This window comes from Kryptolebias marmoratus, linkage group LG13, assembly GCF_001649575.2.
Source record: "Kryptolebias marmoratus isolate JLee-2015 linkage group LG13, ASM164957v2, whole genome shotgun sequence".
Lineage (NCBI taxonomy): Eukaryota > Metazoa > Chordata > Actinopteri > Cyprinodontiformes > Rivulidae > Kryptolebias > Kryptolebias marmoratus.
The window spans coordinates 1,384,752-1,408,388 of record NC_051442.1 but is presented as its reverse complement, the minus strand read 5'-3'; the positions used below and the strand labels follow the sequence as shown (position 1 = coordinate 1,408,388).

At 42.7% G+C, this 23,637-nt stretch overlaps 1 protein-coding gene across 2 annotated transcripts in view; it reads right to left on the bottom strand.

Annotated features, from left to right (window-relative positions):
- Positions 1–23,637, bottom strand: part of sgcd (sarcoglycan, delta (dystrophin-associated glycoprotein)) — a 202,888-nt gene that overhangs the window by 63,156 nt on the left and 116,095 nt on the right. For both annotated transcript variants that reach the window (XM_017432744.3, XM_017432743.3), the window contains one exon: positions 19,281–19,466. In XM_017432744.3, coding sequence (XP_017288233.1) covers positions 19,281–19,466 — 186 coding nt within the window. The remainder of the gene's footprint in view (positions 1–19,280; positions 19,467–23,637) is intronic.

The following is a 23,637-nucleotide window of genomic DNA, read 5'->3' as shown; positions in this document are numbered from 1 at the left end:
CTGCAAAACATGTGAGGAGAGCTGCAGACCAGGGACAATCCAGAAATGCTCATGAATGTCAGTTTAGAAGCTATCAAAGTTCTCAAATAAAGCACCTTTTGAGAATGTCAATGTTTGTTGGGAATTATCTTACAAAACTAGGAAGTATGTTTGGTTTGTATATTAAAAGTTATGTTTTTTATTGATTTTAGTAAAAAAAAAAATTGCAACTTTTAGGAAAATGCCCGCGAAATCAAGCATTTTAGCTGCAACAATCACAAAAAATGCTGCGAAATCCTGGAGGGATTGATTATAGCTCACAGTGACCGCAGCGGGTCCCAAAACAATCAGAACGAACATTAAACCAAAGAGAAACTCGCCCAAAAATACATCCTGTTATTAAATCCCGACAAAACAGAATTTATTAATAAACAATTCATTTAAACTTTCAGCCATAAATATTCCCCAAATTCATGCTCGCATATGGTCACAAACTTTGCTTATACATTTATAATTTAGGGACTAACACCTTATAGGTGGATTTTCTAAAATAACGATGAGATGTTTTTTTTGTGGCTACAGCAGGTCATAACGCCGGCCCAGGAGGAGGTCCTGCAGCTTCGCTCCGGACGGATTGTGTTCAGACTACCAAACAGGCAGATAAAGAGGTCCAGACCACGTCCCAATGGAGCCTGAAAGCCTTTTCAAAGCGCACTGATGGAACCCAGACCTGCATTTGGCTTCGTCCGATCAAAATCAAACACCTGAAAGCCGTTTTAAACGACAGGTCTGAAGAATCTCAGGGAAGCTTTTCTCGTTTACATTTCAGATGCAAATGAAGGAGGGCTGTAGCCACCTGTGAACATTTTGCCAAAAAGCACTCAGAGGGTAAGATGAAGTGCCATTTAAGAGCAACAATGCATCTGATGGAGTGCTCTTTCAATCAGCCTCAGCTGAGTCTGTGTGGCTGCCAGCATGGCCAAACTCCAAACTAATACATTTCTCCGCCGGTCCCTTTGATAACATCACCGGGGAATAAAAAAAGTTTTGTCCTGCCGTACAGTTGGAGCAGCAGCAGCATCCTGCAGTCTGCTCTCTTTCTGTCGCTTCCCGGGTGATAGCTGCAGCGCCGTGTAGCAACACCCCGTGATGGCTATCAGTGGAATTGGCTTTGAGATTGAACCCCCCCCGTTCCTCTGATTGAGGCCCTCAATGCAGCACCACATCATCCATCAATGGGATGAGAAAGCCGACGGAGGTGGGAGTTTGGCAGAGGATGAAAGATGAAGGAGGCGAGCAGGAGGGGGCGCAGATAAAGTCAGGATGAGCTAAGACCAGTAAAACAGATAAACACAGCCGACATGTTGGAAATGAGGCCGAACCATAAACGCAAGTTAAACCGAAAGATGAGGAAGAGCGCTCAACGCTGCCGAAAAGTATTCACCCCCCTCACGGATTTCTGCCGTTTCAGATCAAACAAGCTTAAATCAGACAAAGACAGCAAGCAGACCATCACACTACCGCCACCATGCTTGACTGTGGGCATGATGCTCTGCAGTGTTAGTTTAACAAACGTTTCGTCTCATCAGTCCACAGAATGCTTTTCACAAAGGTTTGGGGATCAAAATGTTTTTGTTTTTGGTAAAAATGAGACGGACCTTCGGGTTCTTTGGGTGGTTTTGTCCAATCATGACCTCTGACCTTAACTCTTCTGGGTTATCCAAAAAAAAAAGGTTAGACAAACAGAAAGGACTGAAGACGTTTTGCTTCTCATATCTTCGAACAGAAGTCCAGCTGTTTTTGTTTTCTGAACATTTTTTTGGATTTACCGCGTCCTGGATGGCTGAGGATTTTGTTCTGGGTTCTGGGACGTCATGGATGAGATCTGGGAGTAATTTTAAACGTCCAGGGATGGTTTTCCACTGTTACAGGTTGGCAGTAATCAGGCGACTGTAATTCAGGATTTAACTGGAGTAACTGCAGTTTTTTGAACGTTGAGTCGTTGAACGTCGTCACTGAAATGAACTCTTAAAGTTAAAACAAGCAAAACAGAAGCTAAAAGCTACAATTCGAAAACCTGCATCTAAAAGCTAAAATGAGCTAAAACTGAAGCCAATCAAAGGGCAGGTTGGTTTGGTTTGGAAGTTTTTTCCCTTTAATAAATGAAATCATGATTTGAAAACTGCATTTTGTTTCAACTCGGCTGATATTAAAGTTGAAACATTTAACTGAGACAGGAAAGCAGAAGAAATGTGTAAGGGGGTAAATACTTTTTCACAGCACTGTAATCTGACAAGAGGTACAAGTGGTGAACAGAGATAATTCGTTGGTATTTATGAGGATGAAGCTGCAGAAACCATATTGTTTTGGGTATTTCTGGTCCTTTAAGCCTCTGCTTCAAAAGCTGTTTGAAGCTCTCTAAGGTATAATTTAAAAAAGACTGGCTTTTCACTGCGGCGGGGAAAAAGGGCGGAGAGATTTATAAAAAAAAAAAAACTTTTACTTTCACCATCTATAAAGCTTTCACAAACAGACAAAGCACTTTCAGTTTGCAGAAACTCTGCTTTTAACCGTTTGTAGGAATTTTCTAAAAAGCTGCTGAAAGGACGATCCCCTCTGATCGATCCCATCTCACAAACGTGAGCGACGACAGATTTAAAACCTCATTCCTCAAAGCTGCGTTTATTGCCAGAGTTTCAGACGAAGATCATCTTATGTGCAGAAATGTTGCCACTTTGGTCAAACTTTGAAATAAAATCAACACCGCAGCTCGATATCTGTAAATTATTAAAGATATGTTTTGTGTTTTCTATGGTTGCTGAAATCTGCTCACACATATCGGCAAAAACATTATTACTTTCTGCTCAAAATGATAAACAAACTCAGTCCTGTGACTACATCTCTTCTCAGGTGTTTTGTAAGTTTTTCCTAAAATAAACTTAAATCAAACCATTCCTGGGTCTGTCCCGAGGTCTCCTCCGTCTGAAGCACTTCCTGTAAGGAGGTGTCTGTACGCCATCCTTACCAGGCGCTCAAATCGCCTCAGCTGGCTCCTTTCAACGTGGAGGAGCAGCAACTCGACTCCGAGCTCATCTCTAAAGTCAGTGTCTCGTCGAGCCGCGGCTGTTGGAAACTCGAGGAATGTTTGTGAACTTTCCATCGCAGTCTGACTGAGTTCTGAGCGTTTGCAACAAAAGCAACCGGCGAGCCGTGCGGCCCGGTGTTCTTAAAGTGTAGGATTTAAAGGCAGTTCTTACACAGAAATAAATGAGCAAACCTTTGCCAGAACACGGGGGACCTTTTATTATCATTTTCAGAAATACCACAGAAGATCCCAAAGTATCTTTGAGACCGGGGCGTATTCAAACAGACAGAATACGTTGGTGTGTATCGCATATTTCTGACCAGTTCGGGATTGGTCAGAAGTTCACAAAACTCCTACGTCGCTTACAGGAAACCAGCCCAGGCGGCTGGGTCAGCTCGCCCCAAACAGAACTGTTCTGGAAAGTTCTTGGCAATAACAACTAAACACTCTGTACACAGTTAAACAGTTAAGCTCTGCAGTTACATTTGGTAAACTGCATGTTCCCCCACAGAAGGCCAGGTTTGGTGAGCATGACCTGAAAACAAAACTGTATTCTTGGCCGTGCACATTATTTTGTTGCCCACATCAGACCAACCTTTAAGAGTTAATCTACTGGAGTACACTTCTGAAATATTCGATGAGGATGCTTCGTTTTGGAGGTTTTCTGGACGTCGTGATGGGAGGGGACTGTAGGGCAGAACCAGAACTCGTAGGAGAGATTTTATCTCCTTTCTGGGTTTGCCTGGGGAGGAGCTGGAGGACGGGAGGTCTGGGTTTCCTCCTCAACCCAACCATGGATGAGCAGCAGAAAATGGATGGTTTTTAAACTCCACGTTTTATTTCAGAGGAGGATCAAATGATCACAAACATGTTCAAAACTCAAGTGTCATGACTTGTGCTCCTCATGAGAGAAATCAGAATATGAATGTTGTGAAACATTAACTCTAAACTTGCCGCAGACCAGTGAGCTTCCATCTTCAGGGTCAGTCCAGCTGCTCTGCAGAGGAAGCTCATTCCAGCCGCTTGTATTCACAATCTCATTCTTTCAGTCATTACAGCTGATGACCACAGGTGAGGCTGGGAACGTAGATCGATTGGTAAATTGAAAGTTTAGCCTTAGCCAGTTAGACCTCTGAACGTTCCATTTGCTCACATTAAAAGATTAAAACCCAACAGAAACGGGCTCCATCTCTGCGTTTTGAGCCCGCAGCTGCCGGCTGTCAGTGTCACAGGCTGATAGATTTCCCATTAAGTCCATCTTCATCTGGGATGGATGGCGTGGCCCTCGGAGGCCGATGGCGGCGCACCATCAACCACTTCACGCTGGCAGTGATCGATGGCTGAATACACAAGCCTGCAGCTCGGGTGGAGGAGAGCGTGGACCAAACAAGACGCTCGCCTGTGTATTCAGGGACAAAAGGAAATTCAAACCACGTCTTTAGGACTCTGCGCCAGTAATACTCTTAAAACATGTCAAATTTTTAATTAAATTACTGTTAATTTGGTCTGTCTTGAAAAAGTGGACGTATTTTATTGAAACTGAAAGTTTTCTTGGATTCAGCACCTTTTGGAAGAACCCAATCCAAGATGGCCACCACAGCTAAGACCAAAACAGCATCTATTTTACAGATATTGAGCTAATATTTGATGTGGTAGCAGCAAAGAGTCACTTATAACAGGATTTAAACAGGATCTAACTTTATTTTGGAGATTTTCCTAAAAGGTTAAAACTTTTTACAAGAAGAGATCATCTTAATTTAAAACTCTGGCATGAAAGGAAGCTTTTTATCTTGTTGGTTTTTGCACTGCCAGAACTGTGGTCCTGTGCAGTCTTCTTTAATCAAACCTTTTTTTCCAGAATAAAACGAACCAAGTTGGAAGACACTTCACCTTGAAAGACGAAGACTTTCCGTCCCAGCTGAGGACAAATGACCCGACTCACTCGGCACAATTATCTCCTGATTATTAACTCATTACCGTCGGCTAATTGGAAGCAGTTGTTGTTTTTAACGGTTCTTCGAGGCAAAGTTTCATCAAAGACTTTAACTTTGGTCACTTTTACAGCAACTGAACTTGAACCCGGATCGGGTCTTTAACTCGGTTTGACCCTTTTTGTTAAACAGATAATCTGATACTGGACTCATTTCTGGAGTCTCTTCCCTCCAACCATCCATTAACAGAACCGGGCCGGGTCAGAACACAGCACTTGGCACCGGGTCATGGCTCAGATTGGACCAGAACGGAAATAAAACCCAGAGTTTCAGACTGAGATCATCGAACCTTGAAGGCTCAGCGACCACCACCTCAAACCGAGTCAGCTTAGCTGCGGCAGCCATCTTGAGCTGAGTTGACTCCAATAAGGTAATCAGGCGTAGAGGAAACTCCAACGATTGTTTCCTGAAAGTTTGATTAAAATTGGTTCCACCTGGGAGACACATTTTCAGAAACATCTACATACAACTTAGGAAATAAACCAAAAATTTCTGATTGAATAATAAATGTATTCGAGCTCCTCGGAGTCCATCTTGGATTCTTACTCTTTCAGTTTAACTCCAGTTTGGTTTCAGAACTTTAATTAGTGAAGTTTAGAAACAAAAGCTTCTTTTTTTGGTTTAAATCAGCTTCAGGTTGATCCAGCTTGTAATTAGACTTTTAGATTTACCAAACAGAGGTTAAAGGAGGAGTTTTTCTTGCATTAAATCAAGGGTTTGTCTGATATTTGGTCCCTGAAAATCAAAACTAACCGTCTTTGAAAAGTTTAAATCTCAAAGCCTTTAATTGTCCACGTTGATGTGAAGTAAGACTTCCCTGCGGCGCTTTTATTCTCCCAAAAGAACCTTTAATTTTCTGAGACATTTCTTGTTTTTTATCCTCCTGGTCATCCTTTAGGCTCCTTCCTTTCCTTCCTTAAATAAACTCTTCAGGTCCAGAGACTCGGTTGGCTTTAGAAAAGAAACGTCTCCTTCCTGACCCAACATCACGATGCTTCTGGTTTTTATTTTCACCCAAGTCCAGCATTCAGTCCTCACTTCCTGTCCTTTCGCAGCTGAAATAATTACTCACTCGGGGACAAATAAAGTTGCTGTATTTCAAAAGAATCGGCAAAGAGGTCAAAATGTGATTCAGGGTTTTACTAAAATCGGGTCGTTTCAGAGGCTTCATCTGTTGGGTTTATGAAACAAGCAGAATTTCTTCGAGGAATATTTAAATTCTTTAAGGTTTTGGCTGCTTTACTCCGTTTTAATCCTTTGACTTGACCGTTTTCATCGGGATATGTTGTTAATGCTCGTTTTTTTCCCCTGACTTATGAATAATTCAGACATTAAAAGGTTCCAGAGCTCACTGAATGAACCAGACACAAGTCAACATGTAACATCTTAGCAAAGAACCGAGTTGAAATTGGATCTTTAGGCTGTTTGTTCCCAGCAGCCTGTCGTAAAAAACACTATTTGTTCCCATTTCTTTAGCTGAATCTATGAAAAACACCAAATAAAACACAGTTTGGCAAACAGAAAATGGGATTTTAGCTCCAACAACGTGATAAAAACCATCTCTAGTCAGTGGCCGATAAGATTAATTAAAAATACGAGCAGTTTGGATTCAATAAAAAACAGCCTCCTTCAGTTACTGACACCAATTATTTCCCGCCTGATTAAAAATGGCCGCTCGAACAGGTCTCGTTTAGTAAAAACCGACTCAAACAAAACAAAGACGAGGCCAAACGTCCTCAGCAGGAAAAGCTTTTCTGTTTAAAACAATAAATAATAAAACATAATTTAACTTTTTTGGATCTGGTTGAAGCACACCTTCAGAGTGTTTGTTGCTGTTCGTTCCGGCGCCGCCAGAGAACGACTTCGGGACGGTTCGGAGATGGAATTATGACTAAATACTAAACACAAAAACTGTGTCTTTAATTGAACTTTATTCCTAAAATGCAACAGAAAGAAATCTCAGTTTGTACACAAACATATCGGAATTTTATGTGATTCTAAGTGAAAATTTCCTGGAATTTTGTGTCTTTAAATAGTTCCAGTCCAGAGAGATGCAGGTTTTATTCATGCAAAGATGTAAGAAACTGATTTATTTGGATTTAAAACCTAAACTTCACCTGTTCTACTGATCTGACTGAATTCTTATGATCCTCACACGACGGTTTGTTTTCAGGCCTCAAACTTCTTCAGTCCTTCGCTCGTCTAGTGCCCCATTTTCTTAAACACAGTCTGCAAAATATGTGGTCATGCTTCAAAAAGCCCGAAGCATCGATCGATCGGGACCTTTTTAAATCATTCCAGGAAACTCCGGCTCTGAAGAAATCTGGGCTGATTTAAAACTTTTGCACAGCGGCGTGGGTATGAAAGAAGTTTGCCGACACTGAGCTTCTTCTCGTCACATTCAGCTTTCTGAGGGGCTGAAAACGAGGCACAGATTTCTTCACTCATCGCCCACATCAGTTTACCATATTTTCATTTCTGTCTGCAAATAAAAAACGGACAAACGGGCAACATTTCTTCATATTTATTTTATTCCTTTTGGAATTCCTCGAGTTTAAGCCCATTACTTCCCTTTTCTCCGCGTCTTCCGTGGCGTTCCGTAAATATCCCCCCCCCCGTTCTCCCGTGGCTGAAACGTGTTGGCTACGCATGAGAAAATACTCCTGGCAGCTCATTGTTATCTGCGGAAACAAAAAGTAGGGCGAGTTTAACTGGAAGTCGTCGGCTTTTATCTGCCGGCCCGATCGTTCGGATCCTCCACCTCTGAACGGAGGGAAGTCGGGCAGAAACACAACCGGAAGGTCCGGAAGCATCCAGAGATAGACAAATATTACACCGCTTTAAGGCCTGGAATATTACAGAAAGAGAAATCTACTGTGCAACAAACGGTCCTAATAAAAGTCAACAACCAGATTATTTTACAGACTTATTCTCATTTATTGTTTTGTGTTTTAATCCACCAGCAGCTGCAGAGTTCCTCATATTTACAAACTGCAGCCTAAAAAAACACATTTATGGATTTTTAAAACACAAATCCAGAGTTTACTGCAACATTTTATCCCGTCTGTGTCTGAAACAGTGATTTTTTACAGACAGAGCTAAAGTTTGGCGTGGTAGTAGCTGAGAGTCATCCTCTGAGAGCCAGAGGCTGATTTTATAAAATAACCAACTTAAAGTAACTTTAAATGACTGGATTCCACTCAGACTTCCTTCTTTCTAAATAAGCTAAATGAGCTGAAACTGAGAATAAAGCTCATGTTTTCATTTAAAGGACACTTGCAGTTTGGATATCGGGGGTCGATGCGTCTCTTCGTTTAATTGCGGATTGACGGGCAGGCAGGAAGTGAAAGGGAACGCCGTCAGAGACCAGAGACGCCGGCTCGCCTCCTGCTCAGAGGAAGACCAGATGGGACAAAAAGCTTCAGACGCTCGCACAGCGTGACGAGGCAGAGAGCCAGAAGATGGGTCGTGTTGTCATCGAGCGAGTCGGAGGAGTTGTTTCTGAGGATACCACCCCCCGAGCGAGGCACAGAAACCGTCCCGCCGTCTCTCTGCTGGACGTAATCGCAGCCTGACCAGTCGATGCCGAGATTGATCCTAACAGCTGGTTTATCTCGTCACGCAGACGCACAACTCATGTCTAGACTTCGTTTCTGTTCACACTCATCACCGATCCGGCTTTTAAAGCAACATCAAGCGAGAGGAGAGGAATTAGTGCTTCTTCCTGCGGCAGGAAACACGTCTGACGGAGCTTTGAGGCTGAGCTGATCCAAAACGTCTCACATCAAAAGCTGGAGGAGGCAGAAATCTCTGCCAAGAGAGTTTTTAAAAACTCACAGAAACTTTCAAACAAATCCAAAGAAATCCTGATTGTTGCAGATGAACCCAGTTAAACCAGTGAGTCTGCCGAAGAGTCACGGAGACAAGAGAGTTCACCGCAGCTCAGGTCCCAGAACATCAGGCCTCGGTCAAAGGTCAAAGGTCAAAGCCTCTTCTCATCTGAAGGAACCAGAAGACTTCTGAAGCATTATCTGGGAGGGGTCAAAGGTCATTTCCAGACTATCCGGAGTCCATCGTTCTACAGAAAGAAAGATTATTCACACCCTGAGGGTCAGACCGTGCAATGAGCTCCATCTCAGACTCTACAGGCCTCAGTCAGCAGGTTAAAGGTCAAAGGTTAAAGCCTCTTCTCTCTAAAAACAACATGGCAGCTCGATCTGAAGGAACCAGAGGACAGATGTTTACCCAGAATGCACTGCAGCTGTCAGCACGGTGGTGGAGGGCTGATGGTTTGGGCTGATTCTGGAGTCAGATGTGAGGCCAGCAGCTAATCTACAACAGAACGGTCCAGAACCAGAACCAGAACCTCAGAGAGCTGAGCAGAAACCAACGCTGGAAAGAAGAGTGGGCCACAACTCCTCCACAACCATCAGAGAGGCTGATAAAGTCCTACAGAAAACCAGTACTTTTTCATTTTGGCTTATTTATATTGAATTAATAATGACTCAGCAAAATCTGTTGTGTGTTTTTGTTTAATTTGAATCATTTTAGAACCTGACGACGACCCGATTTATTTATTTTCTGTCTGAATACGTAAAACTTTAGAACAAAGAAGATGAATTTTTCTTTCCTGATGGTAAATTAGTTTAGAATTATAAATAATCTCGTGACGAGGAACCACTCTGTCGACCTCCGTATTTCTGTTAAACAATTAAATCCAACATCAGCAGCAGAAAGTTCACAAACGTCCTTCATGCTTCTAATTGTCAGTATTTTGGTTTTAAATGGAAGAGCTGAAGTTAAATACTTACGTTCTGTCTTATCACAGAGGGTTTTTTGTGCTCTAATCTGTGTTTTCTGTAATTATATGTTTTGTTCGATGTCTTGCAGCAAAGCTCGTTTCACCATTAGCAGCTATAAAATCTCAGCTTTATTAGTCGAGCCCTGAGAGCTGAATTTATGAATTTCTCTCTGTGTGCCTCAGACATAATTAGCGTCCTCCGCTGTTTATTGTTCACCGCTTTCTTTCCTCTGAAGTGAATTACATGTGAACTGTGAAAACGGGTCCGGACTCGACCTTTTCTCTTCCTCAGCCTCCTTCGCGGCTCCGTCTACCATTCCTTACTCTGCCGACCTTTCCGTAACAGTTGCTGCAGGTTTAATTGTCCCCGATGAGAGCCAGTAACTCCGATCTCATCAACAGGATGGGATTTAATGCAGCCGGCAGTCAATTCTGCATTCTGCCTGCTATTGATACTAATTTGTGGAGGAAGCTGGAGCTGAATAAAGAAAAGTGAGGCTGCTGGTTTCCCTCTGTTCAACGTGGTCGATGCATGAAAACGCCTTTTTACAAACAAAAACTGTCTCTACGAAGACAAAACAAGCACAGGAAACCTGAAAATCCCACATGCAGAAGCTGAAACTCTGAAGGACCAAACAGGCATTTTTATAAATTCTGCATTTCCTAAAGTCATGTTTTATCACAGTTTACTTTCCACAGAGAGCAAGAATAATATAATTTATAACTTCTGCAGATCAGTTTTCTGTTTCATGCTGATTTCTGACTGCAGATTTAATCCCGTCCAAATAATCTGCTGCTTTAATCGTTTAATGTCATTAAAAACTGTTTATTTGTGGCTAAAATCAGCCTCAGTTTGAACAGATCTATGTTCAGGTTTCTGTTTCCTTCGCAGCATTTTCTTTGTTTGGGTTTCAGGTAATTTGCCCCCTGATCACAGCAGCACATCGCATCCCTCTGCCAGCCCATAATAGTTGCTCTTTTGTAGACAGCTCCCCCCTCCACACACACCTCCTCCGGACTAACTGCCTTCCAGCCCGACCCCGACCCCTACCACTACATGCCCGCCTCTAACCTAAACTAAACCAACACCTTCGCTCCAGACCAAACAGGACGTTCCACCATAACTGGACCCGGCTTTGGTTCCCAGAAGAACCATTAATGCCCCTTTTACACCGGCTCTAAAGGTCCCGGCTCCACTCTATTCGGCTTGCTTTTGCTTTGCGCGCGTTTCCACCGGCATTTTTTCGAGGCCGGCCCTGCCTCTTTGGTCCCTGCTTCGGAGTCGGGCCAGCCGGGCCGGCCCTGCTTCGTGGGCGGCGCAAGCTTAGCACCTGTTCACTCATTGGTCGTGGGTGTGACCAGATGCAAGCATAAAGAGCGAAGGTAGGAATATAAACAACAGCGTTAGCTTACCCTGCTACGTTTATGCCGTCTGTCCCCCAGCTGAAGGAGCTGTAAAGCCTGAAATCTCCGGCGGATAACAGCTGTCCTACTCCGCGCAACAATGGCGGCATCCAGAGCATTTCTTCCACTGCGCCTCTCTTCCTGAAGCCTCAGGAGAATCCCCATAAGTTTAAAAACAGCAACAACACAGGACCAACGTTGTCCATAGTGCTTTCATTGTTTACACAACTTGCGCCAAGTTTCGTTAGCACACCCCCCGCACTGCGGCCCCGCCCCCCGCAACACGAGGAGGCGTTCCTCTGCTACAGACCAAACTGGCCGGTGTGAACGCGATGCATTCTTTATCGAGCCGAGCCGAGGAGAGCCGGACTTCTGAATTAGAGCCTGTGGAAAAGGGGCATTTGGTCCTGATGAGGGTTGGGGTGCATACCTGAGAAAGGAAGGTCCTAAAAAGGTGCAAAAACCAGATACCAGACAGAAGTCCCAAACTGAACCAAACGACCCAAAGTGGGTGGAAGGCAACAAGCAAACAAAAGCAGAACCAACGAGACCAAACCGGAGAAAAGACAAAAAGGCCCAGGAAGCAGACAAACAGGAACAAACAGATTTCCTCTGTGTGAATCCCACAGTTTTCCTCCTCTGTAGCCTCAACGAGGCCAAGTTAAAACAGTTTAACTCTGAACTGAGCGTTTCTCTTCTCTTCGGTGCAGAACTTCAACAGAATGGACCTGATTTATATGAAATGCTTTGAAGCAAGCCCACACTGCAGTAAGTGTTCATGTAACGCATACTCAGATCTGACACACACACACAGGTGTCCCAGAAGTACACTCACACAACACTTCTGACCAATAACACAATATGATGTTTACTTCAGAGCACCTGAAAACTGCATTAGCTGCTCAGCACAGAAACCCAGGGCTCGTTACGGAGACGATACCCGACGAGTGATCGAGGGAGACATCAGTGTGGACAAAGGAAAAACACAAACAGCAGTAATTTGCTTCCAGGACACCTTAAGCAGTCTCACCCAGAGGTTAAATTGAAAATGGTATTATTTTCAGGCTGACTTATGACTCTCCAGATGCAACTGCTCTGCACGGGTCCAAATCACTCCAATAAAGCAGCTCAACGAGCTCCACAGCTCTTTACACGACAGCTCTGTGTTGGTGTGCAAATCATGACTCATAAATTTATCTGCAGTCCTGTCAGATTACAGGAGGATGCTTGTGTGTGTGCATATTTATATAAATTAAACTTTTATTAGAACACTGATCCCGACACAACCTGACAATAAAACTCATGTCTGCTCGTTTCTGCAAAAACATCGACCCAGTGGACGGACTTTAACTTCCAGGATGGAAATCTACAGCCAATTCAAGATGGCCGCCACAACTAAGCGACCTCAGCAAACGAAGATGGCTCCAGCAGCCACATTCAGTGACGCTGATCTAAAACTCCAGCATGGCGGTGTTAAAGTCAACCGGCTGCTGTTACTCCTCTGAACCGGTCAGGCAGGTAGTCACGAAGCTGAGTTGGTGTGTGAGGAAGAAACGGGCTAAAAACGACCATTTCTGTCAGTTTTTCGGCTGTTTTGGTGTGTTAGCAGCCGAGAGGTGAGCTGAATATCTGAATATCTCAGATCTGATTAAAACTCTGAAATCAATCCAATTCAAAATGGCCACCGCAGCTAAATCGACCTGAGAAAATAAAAGCCAGGATAAGATACGTTCTCCAGTTGTTCCGATCCACTCAAGCCTAAAGTTCAGCATCTCTGAACGACAAACATGAAGGAAACTGATTTAAAAGACTGTTTCTTTGCTAATTTTCTGTCTGATGAGTGTAAAAAGGCCCAAACTCTGCAGAACCTGAGGCCCGTTCCGCTGCATCGGGCCAGGACGGATCGCCATCATTGATGAAACAATGAATTCTGGATTACCCCTGTGAATCCTAACAGAAAATGTCAAGACATTTGTCTGTGACCTGAATCTCAACGCGCCGTCAGTCATGCAGGAAATCAACAACTCCCGAGTCCACGAGTCGTTTTTTTTTTCTTCCAAAACACATCAGAGAAGAAAACGGCCAAAAAAAAAGCTGAAGTCTTGACCTCAAGTCAGAGTGAAATGTTATGTGTGATGGAACCAGCTTCCATCCCGGAGCTGCAGCTTCGGTAAAGATCAGAGTTTCAAAAAGACTGAAGGTTTTTCATTTTTACAGAAATATATAACTGGATATTTTCTTGAATAAACACCAATCATGAATAAGCAAAAGTCGTCTCAGGGAACTTTGAAAGACGTGAGTGAAGAACCGGTTCCACCTCGAGAAAAGCTGCAGGTTCTGCTGCTCTGGAGCTCCAGGTGTGTTAACACAACGTCAGGGCGGAAGCACATCAGCAATGACCTCAGAGAATCAGTCTGGGAAGGGTCAAAGGTCATTTCCTAACTGTCTGGAGTCCATCGTTCTACAGCGAGTGGATCTGATCAAACCAGCAGATTCACCCTGAAGGTCAGACCGTGCAGTGCTCAGACTCTACAGGCCTCAGTCAGAAGGTCAAAGGTCAAAGGTTAAAGCCTCTTCTCTCTAAAAACACCATGGCAGCTCAACTTGAAGGAACCAGAAGACTTCTGGAGCAGAACCAGAACCAGAGGACAGATGTTTACCCAGAATGCACTGCAGCTGTCAGCACGGTGGTGGAGGGCTGATGGTCTGGGCTGATTCTGGAGTCAGATGTGAGGCCAGCAGCTAATCTACAACAGAACGGTCCAGAAGCAGAACCCCAGAGAGCTGAAGCAACGCTGCAAAGAAGAGTGGGCCACAACTCCTGCACAACCAGGAACCACTGAGAGTTCTGCTGCTGGAGGAGGTTCTACAACCTGCTGGGTCAGGACTCGCAGCTGAAACATTTTGTTTTTGTTGAATAAATAACGACTCGGCGGAATCTGTTCTGTTTCTGAGGTCTTGAATCGCTTCAGAACCTGATAAAGACCCGATCGGTTTCATGATGTCCTGAGACGTAAAACCTTAGTTTCTACAGTTATGGGGAAAAATGAAAGTCCTCCTTTTCTCCTTTTCCTCCTTCAGATGTGTGGATAAACCTCTGGTGGTTGGTGGATTATAATAAATGTAATTTCATGAAGTTCTAACTTTTATTTCTGGTCTCCTTTAAAAACCTGCATGAATAAATGTTAGATTCAGTCAGAATCTGAGTCGAGCTGAAACCTCAGGATTATGTTCAGTTTTTAGAGTTTCCTGCTTCGGTTCGCTGTCGTTCCAGTTCATTTATTTGGGCCATCGCTCAAAGTTTTGATTTTTTTTGTACCAACATGTTGACATGAATTTCACACGTCGCCATGCCAGCAGATCTGTTTTCCAAAGAGTTTGGATGCAGAAACAACTCAACATGTTTCTCCATTTGTTGATCAGCTGCCCAGCTTTGGGAGACGCCAAAAAGCTGCTCGGTTAAAGAAATTCCCTTGCAGCTCGACGACAGATCGACAGCTGCTGAATCAGCAGGTTTTATGATGGAAAGAACCCAATCAGTGGAGGATCGAGGATCAGGAGAACCTCCAGGTTTGGATCCTGCATCAGGTAAACGTTTTATTGGTTGGTTGTTCAAAAGAAGAAAACAGAACAAACTTCTCCTTTTAGTTTTAACAAGAAATGATCCAAAACTCCAAACATGGTGGTTAAATGTGGTCAGAAAGGCCTCAGGATTGGTCCAACTGGAAAAAACCTAAAGAGTTTCCCAAAGATTTCAAGACTGTTGTACTAAAAGGTAAGTTTCCTTTAAACTCTTTCCAGATTTAAAACCAAAACTCAGATTAATTCAAACCAACTACGGATGTTTCCCAAGAAAACAAATTTTATTTGTGAAAAAAAAGTCCAAATTATTTCTAATCTTATTAACCGCCAATATATTCTAATTAAACACGTTCAGTCTAATTCTAACCCATTTATATCCAACCCATTCCTGTTATAGTTCATTGCAATTCAATTCAATTCATTCAAATAAATTCAATTTAATCCTTTTTATCAAATATATTTCTAATATTGTCTGATTCAGTCCAGCTGTAAGAGTCAGTTTAGACAAATAATAATCTGAATTATTCAAAGTTCAGTTTATTCTGAATCAGCTCAACTATAATTCAATACTGAGCTGAAACTCGGAGTGGTAGTAGATGAGAGTCGTCCCCAACCTGAACTCTGAGCTCTGATTGGCTGACGTCTTTTTTCTTTCCTAACCTTTGACCTGCAGGGCGCTGAGCGATACTTTTATATAAATATAAATGAAATACAATGCTCAGAAGAAACTCCTGATCTCGTGAGTTCATGTTAGGACAAATATTTCAGAGATTTCTGTTTGTTTCAGTAAAAATCTTTTCCCCGAACGAGTCGAACATTTTCAGAAACTCGGTCCTGGTTTGAAATTCAAAGGAAAGATGAGAGGGAATTCAAAGAGCAGCTCGCCGTCGCTCCGGAACATCTCAGAAGGAGCTGAAGTTATCCGAATGTTTTTCTTCTTCTGTAAATCCATCAAGCCGACACATTAAAACCGTCGCAGAGTCACAGAAAGTCGGCCCTGATTTATGGAGATCTCGTGTTGTGAAGCAGCCCTCATGTTTTATTCACGGCGCCGAGCGGCGTGCTCGCGCCTGGATCTGCTCCTGACTCATCGGGCACGCCGGACCCATAACAGGAAGACAATGTGAGCCGCTGATACCGGAAAAACAAACGTGGACGGGAAGGGGGAGAGGGATTGAGTTCCAGCTGAAGGGAAGCAGCCCTGCAGACGCAGATAGTTATGGGCTGTTTAATTAAGGGCGTCGATGCATTAAAGCGCCGCTTTTTCTCCGTTTCTCCTGCAGCTTTGGAAGAACACAAACAAAAAAACCCCATCAGAACACGTGACCTGATTGGGAATTCAGTGGTATTTAATTCTGGTGGCGACAAATCGAACGGCGTGGGCAAAATCTGAAAATAGGAAAATATTTCCACAAACAAGAATGGGATCCTGGTGGTAAAAACAGAGTCCCGTCTGGAGCTGAAATACTTCCCAGAATCATTGTCCAAAGTTTGAAGACAGAAAGTTGGACTTTCCAGAACTGAGCTGAGGTTTGGAGATCTTTATGGTTTTCACACAAACATGTTAAATGTTGGCATTTTTGGGAATTTCACCACAAAACTTCACCTTTGAGATGTCTAAACCTTCCAAAACCTCCTTTACTCCAACAAATCTGACACTTCTTACACAGTTTAGACATAAATGTCAGCTATAGAAGTTGTTTTTTTATTTAAACACATCCAAACTCAAGCAGCAGCTTCCTTGTTATATTTCCTACAGATAAAATCAGTGTCAAACATTCAATATAAATAAAATAAGAGTTCGTCATCTCCTAATTTATCACACTCGCTCGAATCAGGCGGAATGCTCCTGGAATTTGGCTGTTTGGATTCTTCATTGAAAAGTATCAGCAAAACTTTCAAGGCAGACAGAAACATGTCTGCCTGACCCAAAACAATTACTGTTTGTTTGTGAATTTGGCTCCCCCAGGCTGACCCTGGTCAGCCATCTTGAAATTTCTACTGGAACTAAGTAAACAAGACGCTCTGCTCCCTCCTGCCTTAGGACATCTGTGGATCTGTTCAGAGCTCGCTGATAAACTTTCCATCACATTATCAAAGACAATAGCCTCTGTGACGTGATTCATGGACGTCTCTACAAACACACACACACCACACCGTCTTCCCACCGTCTCTACACACACACACACTTTCTGCTGTTTCTGTCATCGCTCTCTGTGTCTCTCTGTTGGGTTTACCTGAATTAGCATCTTTTAAAAAGTCTTTTCTAATTTAAGTTTAGTTAAACTCAAAGCCTCAGACGCTGTCGTCACACTGAACCAACAATAAATAAATCATTTTGTTTTCTACACTCTTAAAATCTGGCTGCAGTTGGATTCGGGTCACATAAAGATAAAATAATTCTGCGGGGCAGAATCAGTCCATACAAAAACTCAACTAATCAATGGATCAAGCGACAAAATACAAATATATTTTATAGCTGCAGCTTCAAGTGTTTGTAAGATTGATCCTTCCCAATAAAACTGAATTTATAGGAAGAAAAAAGCTCGTTGTATCCTGATGAATCTGAAAGATCTGGAGACAAAAGAAGAAATCTGTGAGAAATGTTTAAGAGAATATTTAGTTTCTGATAATAAAGGGGTACAAATTAGTCTTTTGTGCGTTTTCTCACATCTGAATATTTAATCCTCACACATTTGTTTTGTTTGATGACGATGAAGCTGAGAGGAAAGGAGGACGATGGATTGTTCAAGAGTCAGACGAAGAGGAGCGAAGAAAAACCAAAGATGTTGAGATGGTAAAAGTTATTTTTTTAAATCGTAACATCAGAGTTTGTTGTCCTGGTTCTCCATCCACCGACCTCAACAAACAGGCCGTATAACAATATATCCTACAGAACGAGCGTTTAAACGGTCACATCTAAACATCCCTGCAGAGCTGGTTTTAAATAAATCCATATTAAAACAACAACTACGCACCGTGGGTTTTAGCTTCAAGGCTTTAATAAACGAGCGCAGGTAGATTTTACAGCTTCTGCCTCCCCAGAGCTCCTCTTCAACAAAACCAGAGTTTCTTAAATAAATCTAAATAAATTAACGAGGATTATTAAAGCAAAGGCCCAAGTACAAACTTTATGAAAGACAAATGCAACTTATGAGCTTGTATATAAAACAGAAGCGCTTTAAAGTTTGTTCATTTACAGAATATTATAAAATCATTAAAAAAATAAAACGTCTGTGGTTCCAACAGCAAAGACAACAACAACAGAATTTATAATCCTGCTTCTAACAGACTGCAGGTTTACAGGTTTCCTTCTGGTTCCTAGAGGTTCTGAAAGTAGAACAAGAGGCAGAACTTTCAGTTTTCAGGCTGACATCCTGTCTACTTCTGAGACTTTCCTTTCTGATAAATCCTATAGTTCGGGTTGGTTTGGGTTTCTTGAGGTTCCCTTAGTTCTGCTGCTGGAGGACAAACTGTCCACATGTCCTCCCTCTGCTGCTGGAGGACAAACTGTCCACATGTCCTCCCTCTGCTGCTGGAGGACAAACTGTCCACATGTCCTCCCTCTGCTGCTGGAGGACAAACTGTCCACATGTCCTCCCTCTGCTGCTGGAGGACAAACTGTCCACATGTCCTCCCTCTGCTGCTGTCTTTACTTGTTCTCTGCTCCATGTTTGTATTTATTTCTATCATTAACATGTGGATTTCTCCCCACAGAAACTCCACCTGGACCATAAAAACTCCACCTGGACCATAGAAACTCCACCTGTTTGTCTCTTTCCTGTCCCCTGTAACCCCAGCCGGTCGAGGCCGATGGACACCCATCCTGAGCCTGGTTCTGGTTCTGGTTCTGGTTCCTGTCCTTCTGTCTCTAACACGCTGCTCAGGATGAGGACTGACACAAAGGGACGATTTGATGCAATCTGCTGGCTTCCTTAGATGGAGAACTGAACTGGAAATCTGACCATCATCAGATGATTCTTCTCAGAAAACAACTACGACCCAAAAACCCAGAACTCCTGCATTCATGTCATACAGAAACAGTTACCGTGTAGCTTAAATAAATAAAGTTTGTGTCACTTATGATTCAAAAGCTTGAAAAGGCAAATCTATATTTTGTACAAAACAGCCCATTTTCAGTCCACAAATCAAAACTTTTAGAGTCAATATTTAACAATGAGAGTAAAACTGCATCTTGTCAAGACAACCGATTAACTTTGGTTTCTAAACACAACAAAGTTTATTATTTGTCTAATTTTGTGATTAAATGAAAATTTGTAAGTGTGTTTGTTGTCTTTGCAGCAGAGTTTCAGTGTTCGGCAGCTTGGAGAGGAAACCTGGTTTTATGAGTTTGTGCAACTTGTTCAACAGCAGCAAATGTAGAAGAAGAAGAAGAAGAAGAAGAAGAAGAAGAAAGCAAGCATGAATCAGGACTTACAATGGTGAAGTTCATGACCTTAAGGATCCAGATGGTGAGAGCCAAGTTGATCAGGATCAGGATCATTAGCAGCAAGACGAAGAAGTAAAGGCAGCGTTTCCTCCAGCCATAGATTCCCACTTTGTACACTTGTGGTTTCTCTGAACTTTGGACATTGTTCCTATGAGAGCACTGTTCTTGGGTCATCTGGAAGACACAAAACGACAAACGGTGTTAATTACAGATAAAAACAGGTGCAACATGGCCAACCTTGTAAAGGAAGGAAACACCGCCAGTACTATTTTTGAGAAAATCATGTAAATTAAACATCAAAACGAGTGATTTCCTCAAACTCAACGTTTTTTTAGGAGCTCTACAGCTCCGACTTCACAGCAGAAACATCATTCAGAGTTTAAACAAGTCGCAGGAAGTTAGACTTTCCACGACTGAACTGAGGTTTTAATATAAACCCAAACCACTGCTGTTAGGACTTTCTTTTCATGTGTTTTTAGTTGCTTCAGGTCTCGTTTGTGCAGGACTGCAGAAGAAACAACCAGCAATCATTTTTTACTGATCTGATATAAATTCAAAGCTTTCGGGCGTCCATGTTGGTACCGCTCACGGTCGCTTACAAACCGAAGCAGATCCTTCAACCCTCTTTGGAAAATGATTTAAAGACGAGAGATGGGACACTTCTGAAGTGTAAATAACCCACCATAAACATTCTGCCGGTCCGATCCTCTCTGTTGAGCCAATGACCAGCCACTCACTTCTGGCTCCATGACAGACAGTTTAGTTAGCAATTGCATTGACTGATTACCCTATAAGTGGTCTATAACTCCATTATAACCCTTCTGGCCCATTGATGTGCTGATAGCAGCGATTAATGATGATTCTAATTGTACGGCTGTGAGGACGATAAAGGATCGTTCACTTCCAGCGCCGTAATAAAGCTCTAATAACTTTGGGCAAATACGATACATCATCCACCAGCCTCACGCCACCAAAAACCACAGACATCATCTAAAGTCCTGCTTGGTAACGTGAAACAAATGGGATTTAAAAAAAATAAAAAATGCTGCAGGAGATACGACAACAACAGGTCGGAAAGAAAAGTCAAATCTACACAGGATGCTTCTGTTTTTTTCCTGCTGAAAGTAAATCTAAAATGGAGCGCTGCACCAGCGTCTCGAGGATAAGGGACACTTTTTTAGGGAGGGTGATGTTAAACAGAGGAAATAAATGGTTGGAGAGAAAAGTGAAGGAAGCTTGTATTTGTCAAAACAAGACCGACTTTAAACACACCGATTTGCACCTCCGTGTGTCCAAAACAACTTCCCTGTGGCTCGGAATAACAAAGAGCCTGACAATCACTCAGAAGGGTCGGTGATTTGCATGTGAGTTCAGCTCAAAGACACAGAGCAGCTTGAAACGCCGCAGTTTTCAGTTTAAACGGAGAAAAAGAAGACTAGCTGTCTTCGTCTTAAACGTGTCCCCATCAAATGCTCCGAGAACCGACGGATTATAAACGCTTTACTTTAAACCGGCGGCGTTCAGTCCTGGTCCAGGTCCCGGTCCTGGTCCTGGTCCTGGTGGGCCACCATCCGGCAGGTCTTCAGGTTCTGGTAATCACTCAGGCGTGTCAGAGCAGAGAAATACCTAAAACCTGCAGGATGGTGGCCCACCAGGACCAGGACCAGGACCAAAGGTTCAAACCTTTGTCATGCAAACAAGCGGGCGATATGCATTTCTTCGAGGAGCGCTTTCATTTTATGAGTTATGAGTAAAAATATAAAATAAATCTGCATATAATGAGTAACATACATATAATAGATAAAGATCTGCATGAATGTGGAAATGAGAGCACTTTGGAGAACTTTAGGATACAATTAAAGTGTGGATCTTTGATCGTTTCACCATTTCTTTGCTCTCAGCTTCCCTCATACCACCTGTATTCCATTAGTAATCAGCACACTCACCTAGTACACAGATTTCCCAGCCGTTAACCTTCATGCATCTTCCTGTTTGCTGGTTTCCTAACTTTTCATATTTAAGATATGGTTATTATTTAAGGTTTCCTCTGCGTACGCTCATGTTACTCTGGGTTTCCCACACGAATCTCTTCGCACACACACCGAGCGTTTAGTTCAAATTTATCCGAACAGAAACGGCAGCTCAGGCCAAAAGAAGCCCAGGTTGTTTGAACAGATCTCTGGCAGTATCCTCCGCGAGCCTCGCCGGATTAATAAAGCACCTGATCCTGCAGCGCTCTCTTTTCTGTTTCCATCTGCGAGCTGCAGCCACAGGAGAGACCTTCAAACCCGGCAGGCGCCTGGAACCAACCGCTGCCCTGTCCAATCACCCGTTTAAACAGGACCCAGATCAGCTGACATTTGTTTACAGCCATGGAGCCTGATTATGAAGAAGCACACACGCGACACGAAGGCTGGCAGACAGGTTTTCCATTTCCTCTTTGGAGATTAGTTCTGATATTTTCTTGTCTGGTGTGACAGGCTCAGATAACTGACCCTGGACCTGATGTGAAATGAAACAGATTATGTCGGTAAAATCTGGCAAACCGATGCCAGAAAACTCTGCAATATTAAAGTTTTGGAGGAAAGTGTTGAATAACTTCCTTAATTTAGTGACAAACTGCAAAGTCTGGTATTCAATAATCAGGTTTCAATCCAATTTATTCAAACAAAGTTCTTTTGTTTAGCCATCAACAAATATGATTTCTGATAATTGAATAAAGGGAAATAAGTACACTTGGCAACAAAGAAAAATAAATAAAATAAACAGCAGAATGTTTCAAAAACCTGCAGGTGTGGGAACCAAAGCCTCAGAAAACTGGCAGGGAAGCAACACTCGTGTCGACACCGAGGAGAGGGGTGTTATTTTACCAGGAAGTCCGGTAATGAGCCGCACCATCTGCCGCCGCGAGCTTCTCCTCAACAGAACCAGGAAGTTATCATCGGGTCCCGATCGGCTTTTTCCTACAGTTCAGGTTAAACACAGACTCTGCTCATCTAAACAAAACTTCTATCATTTCCAAAAATGTAATTTAATCTTACAGATGAGCAATGGGTGGGAAAAAGTATTCAATAAGAGCGTAAATATCAGCAAAACACACAGGAGGCGATAAAAACGCGTCAAAAATCCAATATTTTCGATTATAATCCAATCAGCAGCGACTCGTTGGCGACAGACGTTCTTCGCTTGAATCCAGTGATATTTTATGATACTTTTCTATTTTTAAGCTCCTGAAAATAAAAAAAAAGTGTCCTCAGTTTTTCAACATCCAGGATCCCACAGAACAATGATTCCCAAACTTTTCAGCTTCCGACCCAAAGGTGCTAATGATCCGATTAAATAATGACAACAGTCTTTGCATCCATTTGGCTATTTTTTAAATCATTAAATGACTCGTATTTCAATTCTCTGTAACAATTATGATGCAAATATATCATAAAAACTGGGTTTTTATTTGTAACGATATCTGGAGATGATCTGAGGACCCCTGATCGGCGTCGGGTGACCCACATCGGGGTCCCGACCCCAACTTTGGGAATCCTTGCCATAGAAGCTCCTTTCTTTTTTTTTGTTCTTCTCTTGTTGCAGCACTGCTTCCTATCAAGAGTTTAAAGACAGGTGAGGAAAATTTGTTTGCTTAGGTTGAGAAATATGACCTCAAACGATACGATTTCTCACCAGAATCAGGAAATAATGTTTCGCTAACATTTTAAAGCTGTTGAAAAGATCTAAAAGGCTAAAACTCATTTTGATCCATTGATTCATGTGTTGGTGGCGCCAGGTTTTCAGGAATCAGGAGCTGCATTAAGACAACGGTCTCCCGTTTGTCTCCTAAAAATTGACTCATAAATGTAAATTTGATAGCAGAAATAATTCATTCGGTGTGGGAATTTATAATCTGCAGCAGACTGACAAGCAGATGGGAACACTAATGGAAAGTCCGAACACAACAACGGATTCCCGATAGTTCTCAAACTTTTCTAATTGTGCTTGATTGGCTTCTTATTGCTGCACATACATGCTGCAGCACCGCGGACCCACTCCCCTCGCCGAGTGTCTCACAAATCGAATAAATGCAGCGCAGTAATGAAATATAACTGCTCTCTCCTCTGTGCTTTCTCCTGACTCTCCATGCATGCACAAAGAGTCCTGATAGCTTTCCAATAAAGTCTGAGGGGACACGCTGACTGAGAAACAAAATGGGCCTTGGTTGGAAGCTAAATAATGGCCACTCTCACTGGAGTGGAGGTGTGTGTGTTAAGAAAGTGGAGCCGAGAAGCCAGGGAGAAAGAAAATAAGTGGCAAATTGGTGGCAAATCAAATCATTGGCCTTTGAGCCTTTCCA